Source organism: Cyclopterus lumpus, chromosome 18 (genome assembly GCF_009769545.1).
Source record: "Cyclopterus lumpus isolate fCycLum1 chromosome 18, fCycLum1.pri, whole genome shotgun sequence".
Taxonomy (NCBI): domain Eukaryota; kingdom Metazoa; phylum Chordata; class Actinopteri; order Perciformes; family Cyclopteridae; genus Cyclopterus; species Cyclopterus lumpus.
Window position 1 is genome coordinate 7,892,737 of NC_046983.1, and position 11,312 is coordinate 7,904,048.

The 11,312-nt window shown below is 45.8% G+C and overlaps 1 protein-coding gene across 1 annotated transcript; it reads left to right on the forward strand.

Annotated features, from left to right (window-relative positions):
• Window positions 1-4,434: 4,434 nt before the first annotated feature.
• tmem256 (transmembrane protein 256) lies at window positions 4,435-6,649 on the forward strand. The gene is made up of 4 exons (XM_034557751.1): window positions 4,435-4,571; window positions 4,877-4,914; window positions 5,426-5,506; window positions 6,071-6,649. Exons 1-4 carry the CDS (start codon window positions 4,490-4,492, stop codon window positions 6,212-6,214), a joined length of 345 nt encoding a protein of 114 aa, XP_034413642.1. The 5' UTR covers window positions 4,435-4,489; the 3' UTR covers window positions 6,215-6,649.
• The last annotated feature ends 4,663 nt before the right edge of the window (window positions 6,650-11,312 follow it).

Sequence of the window (11,312 nt, forward strand, 5' to 3'; positions counted from 1 at the left end):
AGATGGAGGCAATGGTGAAGAAAAAAAAATCGAGGACAGTGGGAAAGGAAGCAATCAAAAACAGAATGTGATGTTTGTTCATGACCCGAGTCAAGGACGGGCACTCACAGCCACCAATTGAAAATCAACACTAGTCTGTGGCAGCCCCGCAGGTCACATGCAATACTTATGGAACCATAGTTACTGTGCACATCACAGTTTTAGGGGGAAGTTATTTTAATTACTTAAAGTCTGATTCTTTTTTTCTATTTAAAGCTACTGCGAAGAACTTTAATTTTGTGTTGATTTTGGCGGTCCCTGTGGACAAAGTCGGTAGTGTTCGCACCAGATTCCCTTCAGAAAACCTCTTCTGACTTTCTGCTCTGCAAAGTCCTGGTTCTGGGTCTCCCGTGCCTCCCTCTCCTCCAGCAGGCCTAGCAATGCGTCCTGGGCCTCCAGCAGCGTGGTGTCAGTGTTGGCACCCAAAAGAGGCTCTGAGCACTCCACCTCCTGCCGGAGCTGAAGAAGAGTGGACCTGCATTTTGTGGTTTCTGAAACTCTTCTGCTCAGCGACTGCACCACAGGAGCCCGATCCAGGGCCAAAGCCATCTGTAAAAGGGTTGAAAAGTGCCCCAAGTCCTCGCATCAGATGGACTGTGAGCTGGAAGAGGGACAGGTTGCTTCCCTGGTGTGTTTTATTTTTTCCCCTGTTCCATACTTGTACCGACAAGCTCGGGAATCGTGCGATAACCGGGAGGGCCGGCACCAAGCGTGATTAAACAGAACTTTGATTTGATAGGAGAGCAAATGAAAGCATTCATTTTGGATTCTAATATGAGCCTAAAACACATTTAATTCCCAGCGATGAAGCCGACTCTGCCTCGCTGGAACCGACTTTCTCCGGCTCGGATATCTTGTGGCCTAATTGCCGCCAGTGGCTAAATCCTCTCCATTTGCATCGATCCCCTTTGAAGAGAGATGCAGATGAGCTTAACGAGTGTGCTAATTATGCTCGCTCGGCGCAGAGAGCCGGCTGAAACCGCAACTTTGTGTGTGTGTATGCAAATGTGAGATTAAATGCTTGTGCATGCCCGAGTGTTTGTTTTTGTGCGCATGCAAAAATGCTGGGGACAAACAACCTGACATCCAGAAGATAGAGACTTAGTTTGAATAATTATCCAGTGGATTAATAAGGAATCTAATGCTTTTGAGTGGAGCTGCACATATATATATATATATATATATATATATATATATATATATATATATATATATATATATATATATATACATACACATACAGTCAGCCCAGAATAAGAAACAACCTAGGCCTACAATGAAGAACAACAAGAGAAGAAGAGCATGGAGCTGAAAACATCCACAGAACAATATTTTTCAGTGTTGACACGAGAATGTATACAGAGATATGTATATATGTATGTGTGTGTGTGTGTGTGTGTGTGTGTGTACCTGGGGCTGTTTTGGTCCAGTGTGTGTGCCGCTCTGCCAGCCAGTGTAATGGCAATGACTGGTGTTGTCTCCCCAAGCACACAATAGCCTGGACGCCCAGACAAAATGTCACTCGACAGGCCTGTCTCCTCTCTCTCTCTCTCTCTCTCTCTCTCTCTCTCTCTCTCCCTCTCTCTCCCTCTCTCTCCCTCTCTCTCCTCTCTCTCTCCTCTCTCTCTCTCCCTCTCTCTCCTCTCTCTCTCTCTCTCTCTCCCTCTCTCTCCCTCTCTCTCCTCTCCCTCTCTCTCTCTCCCTCTCTCTCCTCTCTCTCTCTCCCTCTCTCTCGCCCCCCTCATTCTTTTCTGTCTTTGCTGAAAGGGATGCGGTGACATCGTCGAGTGACAGAGCCGGAGCATGAAAAGCCGTGACACGGGGGGGGGGGGGTCCTCAATATGTACACTTGTGACTAAACATCTTGGGAGACATGAAAACGCCCTATCGGACAGATAATTGGCCTCCGCGGCTCCTCAAAGCGAGCCGAAGACAGTGAGGGGCTGCGCCCCGTCGAAACACATCAAGGTGAATTGAGGATTTCAGAAATGCCTGGGTTCCTTTCAGATCTATCGGAGGGAGGGAGCACGCCGTCCGGCAGGCGAAGCTTTCGGCAAGCAGAGGATGTTTCCTCAGTGGCGGGATGCCGGCGTCCTGCTTTTTTTGATTCCTGCCATATTTCCCCCTCTGACAGTGGAGGAGATGGATGGCACTCGTGACATTCCCAACAGTATGACCGTGCATGAGAACCTCAGTCAGAGTGTATCGCAGTTCTTTAAATGACGACAACTGCGAGGCCTTCGCCGCGGTGGTCTCGTTACCCGCTGACGACGAAACGAAGCAGAACGTTCCTCCTCAGGACAGAGAGGCACCAGATATACCCAACAACGTCGTTAACAAGAATTGGAAATAGTTTGTTTTTTTAACAACAACCCTGGGCGGTAGGCCGACATTTTTCTCCTCGGGAAGCGCCTTTTCTCTGTCCCGAGGTGGATGTTGACTCTTGGAGGAACCTCGTGGCACGCGGCTGTAGGGACTCGGGAGACAATTTGCTGCTCGCCTGTGAACACAAGACGTAAAGCCATGCTTCGCTGTTGCCCTCGTGCCGTCCCATCTGCCACGGGCCGGAATGAAAATGACCTGTGTGTGTGTGTGTGGAGTGGATTGTGTGCACAGTCTGTGCAAGCATCCTTCTGCATACAACCTAACATGCGGAAAGCTCTTCATATTATGCCAGAGGAAGGAGTGGGGAACGGGAGGGGGGTGGGGGGGGGGGGGAGTCCACACGCGCTCTCTTGCTACAGGTTCAGTTTAGAGTTGACGGCGAGGGCTCGTGACTCGTCGTGGCTTACTTTTAATGAGCTACATGGTCATTTATACGTGTTAATTGTATATGCATTGTGTTAACGCTGTGTCAAAGTCAGCTAAGGACGAGACTCGGCGGAGATTGTGGTTCTAGTGGCTCTCCAGTAATGCAGTGTGACCCTGAGTAATTTCAATAAGATAATTGGAAGAAGTCCCCCACGCCCCCTACACACACACACACACACACACACACACACACTCACACACTCACGCTGGACTGATTTGGGCTGATTAGAAAGCGATACAGCACCCCCTTTTGGTGGGCTTTCTGCAGGGATTAGTGTATTTCCATCAACATTAGACCCCAACATCTCTGCAGAGGAGAAATCAAAAGTGTTTAAATGGCAGCGATGGTGAAATTGCAAAGTGCTGCACACAAATGCACCCTCCGCGCCGCTGAGCCTATCACTCAGTGTTATGTGGCAATTTGGTGCATACGGTGATGCTGGGGGGAAAAAAGGGCAGTATTTTGAGCCCTTTTTTCCCCGAGAAGTCACGCAACCCCTCCGTCGAGAACGATTAATTATTCATACAAAAGCAGCACAAGAGTACAATTCAGCCTTGCGATGAATAATGCATTTCAGATGTGAAGTCTTAAACAAAGCAACAGTAGAACAAAATTATGAAATAAAATACAAATATTGTCTGATTTTCTTTTTCCATTCGCAAAGTAACAATGAGATTGGGCGTGATTGGCACCTGATTCAACACACAAAAACAGCATAGAATACTAATAATTAAGTGTTTTTTTGTTGCTTTCATCCTGGTTGCACAGTGTATTCTTCAATATTAAATGAAGTCATTGAAAGTCAGAACATAAAGGTGGGACAAGAGTATGAAATGCCTACACTCACATGATAAAGGCCACACGGCCGGGGGTATCACAAGACTCTTCAAGTGTCATGTCGGTGTCTATTTGGTAGTTATGCATTTTTGCCAGTGGTGCTGAAACTGTAGCATGCCATGCGCCATTTTGGTTCAAGCCTCCATAGAGATAACGGATGTGCCTGGCAGCCAGGAAAATCTTGGCTCGAACGCAGCCTCGTCTCTCTGCGACGCTGCCTTCAATGACTCAGAGGAATGTCGTAATTAGCATAACGTACGGACGACTGGCCAAAAAATTAAAAGTGGTGTAATGGCAAAAATACAAAGAAAGCTGCATTCATGTGGGTAAAGCTAAAATCAGTGGGAATGTGATGTGTCATATCGTTTTAGCTATGCCATTGTTTTTCTATTCTTTGTAGGCCTTCTGGCATATGCAGTTTTTGTTTTTGTTTGCATAGATAAAGCCGGTGTGTATATGTTCTAAACCTAACTAAGTAGTTTTGTTTCCTAATCCTAACCACATTTATACATATACATATACGTATATAATGGTGTTATGTTTATATATACAGTATACATAACGTTACGTTTTTAAATAAGATGTTATGTTTACATGTATAATTATATATTATGTTCATATAAAAGGGTTTTATGTTTATATAGTATACATAATGTTGTTGTGTTTTTATATAAAGGACGCATGCATGCGCGGAAGGCCCATGTTGCCTGATATCTTATGCAGGACTTTTTCAGAGGACAGTGAAGGCACCACTGCCGTCAGTCTTCCGCTTGTCAGAAACACACGCGCCTGCAACGAAACATGACTGCGGCTGTTGTTGTCCGAAGGTTAGCCGCTCTGTCCGGGGCTTCGGCGGTGTCAGCGGGGGCGTACGGGGCTCACGGTAGGAACACACACATTCGTCTGCAGTCCCTGCTCGTGCACGAGTCTCTTAAGTAACGTTAAACGGCCCGGAAAAGACTGCCATGTCAACGCTTACCAAGAAACTGCCGATTCAAGGTCGGCGTCTCTATCGCGGCTGTCATCACACTAAGAGAACCAATACCGGCCGATTTGTGTGGGTTTTTGGGGCTGATGATTTATTCGGCATCCAAAATACGCACCAAGCGGCGCTCTGTTTGAGTAAAATATACACGCATGTAATTCACATATTCCATAATGTCATTTCCTCTTGTTTCCTGCTGTAAGGTTTCAAAAACAGCGACCCCGATGACTACCAGAGAGTGGTAAGTATGTATAGTAGGTCTACTGTCATCGGAAATTGTGATATTTAATTTTTTCTTTAAACCTTTAGCACTTGATTTTTTCCGTAGTGCTCAAATTAAGATTTAATGTCGCGTTGTTTTTTCAAATTATATATTTTTAAGTGCCTGTGAGTTCTTTTTTGTTTTTGTCCCAAAATGTGTTAAAATATATATGTCTGTGCGATTACAAAACTTAGCCTGATCGATGAAAATGATTTACTAGTTAAAGGGTAACTTCTGTATCTTCAACCTGGACCCTGTGTGTGTGTCACGTGACTAATTGCAACAATACACGTTCTATTTTAGTGTCTGCCTTCTGCAGTGTTCTACCTCAATGCAATCAGTCGATACTAATTGGAAGGAAAAAAACCCTGTTGTCCCCCTTAGTCACTTTGACAAAAGAACATAGGGTTGATAAACACCCACGGTAGCCTTTAAATACTGTCTTGTAGTCCATTCAGCCTGGGCTAGCTTTGTGTGTCTCTGTCTCCAGCTGTTTGAAACCGCCAACAAGTACCACTTCTACCACAGCCTGGCCCTGCTGGGTGCCGCTCACTCCGGCAAGCCTGCTGTGGTGAGTATGGAAGCTATTACCAACTCTCAGGGCTGGACGCACTTGAGTGTCCCTTTTTTTTGGATTTTTTATTTTTAAATGTAACCAGTTTGACGGTGTCATTCTGGTGTCATTACCTGTCTGTGCCGACTCCCTCGCTCTGAAAAACCAGTTCCCCTTTCAGCCGTAATTACAAACCCGCGGCTGGCAAAGGAGCAGCTACGTTGTAGTTTTAGGCGTGGAGGGGTTTGTCTTGTGTGTCCTGGCTCCATCACATTGTGACTCGCAGAGTTCCCAGCACACTGCAAGCCGATTAGCAGTGTTGAAGGGGTTATTTAAAGATTCAACAACCCAAAAAGATCTGATTGAAAATCAACAAAGTGAAAAGGAGCTGCGTGCCAGATTAGTGGTGATCCATGCGGTGGCCAGACAAATCAGGATCTCTTGGCTGTCACAGCTAGCAGGAGCTTTTGGAGAATTTGACTCCAGCCCCCGCCCCCCTCCCTCCCTCCCCCCCCCTCCCTTATATCTGACGGCATACATATGGAATTTGTTAGTAACCTAACTGTCTCCCCCTCAACACAGGCTGGCACCCTCCTGATAGCGGGCATGGGGATGTTCTGCGGCTCCCTGTACCACCAGGCCCTGACGGGGGACCCCGGTCTTCGCAAGATGGCTCCCGTGGGGGGCATGGCTATGATCGTCGGCTGGCTTGCCATGATTCTCTGAGCTGTAACCGCTCACCTCCCTCCCTCCCCCTCCCACGGGGGCCACTTACGTGGACACAAAAACTGTCGGGCTGTCATAATTGATGAACCGGAGAGCTTGTGGGAGTTGGCCTGAGAGGCTGAGTTATGTCACCCATCTGAGCCACGCCCCCTGTTCTCTGTGGGGGAGGGTGAGGGTGAGGGGGTGTGTCAGCAGGAGATAAAGCCACAGGATTATCACTTTGCTACCGTTGAGGCCTGTTTTTCTGATTGGTGTCACCGAGTTAAAACAGATGGGCAAGTGAATAGAGCGTGACATAACATTTTAAACGTCATGTCGGTGGTGTGCTGGGAATGAGACGTTTTATAACTTGCTTTAGTGCCGTTTCTACACTTCTGTAGAAAAGTGTAATAAAATAAAATGAAATGAAATAAATGTTTTTTTTCCTACATGTTACTGGGTTGCCTGATGTATATATCTTTTTGCCCACACTAGTGCAGTGCCCATGTTGGCCACTCGTCTAAACAGCTCGATAACAACAACAACAACATAGCAAGATGGATTACTTTTATTTTTATTTTGTATTATTTATTATGACATCTCATTCATGGTCCCCTGGAGGATGAACCCCACTAGCATTGGTTTTCTGCTTTCAGTCAGTGCCACCACAACGGGGATTTCTAACTAAATACTTGCAAAACTTTGCTTTTAGTGCTCGCTAGCACGCCAGCACTCTAACATGGTGACCTCTGAGTGGCCTGACCAAGTCGAATTCCGTAGACACATTTACTGCTCAAACTAATGCAGACATGTGAAATACGCCATACAGACATAACCGACTCCCACATTTGTATTTATTAGTTTTTGAAGTGGTTCAGAAACGGTAAAAAAAGAGAGGGTGGTTACAAAAGCGAGAAACAAAAAACCCCACAGAAGCGTGGAAGGTATACCTTTCCTCTAACAAGCGGTACGTTCCGTGTGTGTGTTCATTTCAACCCCTTCCCCAGCAGTGAGCACTACCCACACAGCACTCTGCAGGCAACCTCCGGCTGTTGCAGTACTGAAATGCACACTAATCCCAATTGACTAACGCCAGGGCGAGTGGAACGCACTCCTCCGTGTGTGTGTGTGTGTGTGTGCTTTTCAGTAGAGTGGTTGGATGAACTCCGGATTCACCACCGATGGCCGCCAATGGTAAATCATCTCTCTGAATGTCTTCACGGCCTCGAGCATCTGATCCTCTAAGTGGCAGAACACAAAGGAGTTCATTACCCGTGGGCTCCCCCTCAGCCGGGGCCGCGTTCCAGCCGCTCCGCATTCAAATTGAAAGTGAAATCCATTGAAACACTCATTTGCCTTCCTGACTGTAGGACCACGAATGGGGGGGACCTTTAGAAAATAGCTGCATAAATCTTTGGGTCAATTGCTCGGCACAAGAGCGGAGGCTCCGGCGTAGAAGAAGGAGGCGCCATCGACTGAAAAGCGCGCTGCCAGCGTGCTCTCGATCACGACTCATAAAACCCTCATTAGAATGAAATGGCTATTGGGAAGCATTCTGCTATTCCAGGACGGAGCAATCAGGCAGCGAAGAAAGCTCCCGACACCCAGTCACATACGTCTGACTCACGACTTTTAAGTTTAATGGGAGACACGTGGCTGAAAAGTTAAGGGCCAAAAGAGCCTATTTAAAGCGCCACCGTCACATTTTCAGCCACGCGTTAAACACTTGAGGGTCTCATGTGATTCTGCGACAAGAAGCCAGCCTCACATTTTGACCAGTTTCACACTGCAGTCTCAGTTCAGGGCCATTTATTTCTCTCCACCTGACAGCTGACAGTCCTGCCGCTGTTAAAATCCAGATACATCGCGACGTTCCACATTTAATGTGTGAGCACACAAGGGAGGGGTAGAGAGGGATGCACTTGTGTCTGCCTTAATCTCCTTGACGGTAACTTTCTACTCACTTAACAGTGTAAAGTAGATTCAATGTGACTGTTCGCCAGAGAGAAAGAAAGAAAAAAAAAAAGGACCCTCTAATTTCAAAGTGAAAAGAGATCTCTCCAAATTAGCAATTTGTATGCTGCTGCACTCGTTTTACCATCCGTCCTTTAGGAAAGCCAGACTACTCTCTTCAGGGCAATGTGCACCGTACGAAAATAATTAGGTTATTTAACACCGATGTCCCTTTTTAACCTTGCAAGTACAGCGTGACACAACAAATGCACACTCAAAATCCACTTACTTGCTTAAGTTACTACTGAAACCCTCCGACTATCCACACAGGTGATCTCTAGTCAACTCACCGTGTGACTCTTTTCCACACGGGAGACATTTTCACTTGCCAACGCAGGGAAAGCACAGGTGTTGCTAACAACATTAAGGATGGCTCTGATTTAGTAGCCCGGTGAGCCGTGACAGAATGAGAGTGAGCCAGCAGGAACAGCAGAGGCAGCTCTTCCTACTGGGATACTGTGTATATATATATATATTAAAAAGGCCTAATGGCTGCATCTGTTATGATTTAGATGCGTTGGTATTAAAGGCGTACAATGATCAGTGTAAAAACCGAAACAAAAAAAACACATTAAATCCCATTCACTTCCGTGTTGTTTACAGGCACCAACCCATGGGGAAGTGTGACGGTCTGCAGGGGCAGAGAGTCTGGCTTCGCCTCCGCATCCGTCTGCACTGGAGTGAGCATCGGAGAAAGAAGGAGCACAGATACTATTGTTATAATTACACCTCCAGGGACTTCCCCAGCATGCACTTCACTAGCTCCCCCTACCCTTTATTTCTCTTACACTGCACACATATTTAATTACATCAGCTTATTCCTTTTTTGGGGGGCGGCTCCTAGTTCCATTGATTTTTCTTGGTCTGGAGTCTGTTTTGGTTCAAGATGAAGAGGATTTTGTTGTGCGAGTAAGAAACGAGTGGAAAAGGCCTGCTGCTCCAGATCCTCTCCCGAATACCACGGAGTGAGTCCGGCCATCTTACATGATCACTTATTCACCCAGACCAGGGGAAACACAAATATCTACCTACACACACACACACACACATACAGGCAATTCATTAAAATGCGTGCTGTATATTAGACACCACAGCAGCGCCTAATCCTCTCTCGGGCATCAATCGGGTGTCGGCCCGCCTCGCACAGGGAAGCAGAATGACTCTAATGGCCTTTTTCAAGCCACTTAAATGATGGTCAAGCGCTATCCCAGCCTCAGATGGGTTGTTCCCTCACTTTCATTGGGCACTTAGGTGTGTCCCCCCCCCCCACCCCACCACTACTGATCTCAATCATTTCCCTTCAGTCTGTGGCACTGTAACGACAGCCGCGCATCAGAGGAGCTCAGGAGGATGACACCCGGTGGAGCGTCCATTGTTGCCACATCACCATAACCACTACCAGCAGCAGCAATGTTGTCTGGGAAGGGTTATTTAGCCAGCTGGGGAGGGGGGGGGCAATAGATACTGGGAAGGGTCGGTGTTTGTGCTGCGTAATTGATAACTGTCTATGATGACACTGTCGAGGTTTACAGCTGTCAATCAAAGTGATGGAATACTTTCTCTCTCCTGTAACATTCCAATTATGTACAAGATGTACAATACTACTATTTTAGCATGCTGGTATACACGATATCAACATGCTGTCAAATTTGTACTTGACATTGGGTGTCAATCAAGTCAAACTGTGACTTTGGAATGTTTCCTCTCAGAATACTGTTTTTGTTTTTTTCCCGAAGATTGTTTGGGGGGAGCTGTTTTCGACAATTTCTTGTTTTTGTTGTTGTTGTGACGATTTGTTGTTGTAATACAACGTGTTACACGCACATGGAGAAATGAAAACTCACTTTTAGTCCCGTTTAGAACACTTCAGCCTTTTGTGGCTGATATGAGTATAACGACAAAAACCAACATGACCAAACATTTTCTTCACACACATCCAAAAAATGTTTTAAAAAATGTTTTAAAACCACGTGTTCTATAATCATGAACACAGGAGAGAAAACACCCGAGATCAGAATGAGAAAATGAACCACCAGAAATGTTTTTCTCACCATACGCCACCTCTCAATGTATTTGATTGTTTTCCATGTGTGAGCAGCGCCGCCATTTCCTCGGTGTGGCAGAATAGTGTGCGTCACAACAGCACACACTCAAGAATGATGTATGCACACTTGGATTGTACTTTTCTAGGAGGGAACACACCGAAAAAACCCTGCTTTGAATCAATGTGTAGTACGGGTTCGACATGGCATAAAAGTCTGCAGCCATGCCAGCTGGTAAGACACAAAGAATAAAGAATTTGCTATTTTTTATTGAACAGGTCTCAAAGTTGTTGCTGGGTTAAAAGAAATGTTGTTTGTAGTGTTTCTGTATATATCTTCGTTATCATTATCATTTTCTATGGACATTTGTTTATTTATTTCTTGCAAAAACACTCATTTCCTCCTTCTGGTCCTCCATCGTCCTTTCCATATTTTCATTGTACTCACATGAGGGCACCTCCTCTCTTTCTTTTATAATCTTTGATCACTTTTCCTTCCCTCATTTTGCTGACCCAGAGGTCGAGTCTTTGACTATCAGACCATCACTTGACTAGACACATGACACGGATTTACTTACTTTAAAGGGGGTGTTTTCTTTTTTTATAGCACCAATTCTAGACATGGTTCTATATGGAGGAATCTCCAGTGAGCTGCTAATGTGTTTTTTTCTTAATTTCTGCCCCCTTTTTGGTTTAAAGAGGGCAAAGAAAGAGGAATACTTGGAAGCAACGAGTTAAAGAGAGACTGCGCTCATTTCTTCAGTGTCTTGCTGTGAAGGCCCGGGTTGTCTCTCACCTCTCATTAAGCAGAGTCGGTAGTGTCCCTGACTGAACTTGCTCATTAAGCGCTGTTTTGGTACAGCGTTACTTTGATAGATGTTTCACGTATACCACAAAAAATAGGCCAATGAATCAGACCCAGTGTATATGGCAACACACACACACACACACACACACACAGCTCTCCCCACGGACGCAGGAAATTAATAACTTGGGAGTGTTATGGAGACTTTAACAGCAATTGGTTTCGAGGGGAACAGTTGTCAGAGCACTCGAGAAACAATG

Coding starts and splice junctions, on each gene's coding strand:
- tmem256 (XM_034557751.1), top strand. CDS start 4,490: ATGACTGCGGCTGTTGTTGTCCGAAGGTTAGCCGCTCTGTCCGGGGCT. Junction 4,915..5,425: donor CCGATGACTACCAGAGAGTG/GTAAGTATGTAT, acceptor CTCTGTCTCCAG/CTGTTTGAAACCGCCAACAA. Junction 5,507..6,070: donor ACTCCGGCAAGCCTGCTGTG/GTGAGTATGGAA, acceptor CCCTCAACACAG/GCTGGCACCCTCCTGATAGC.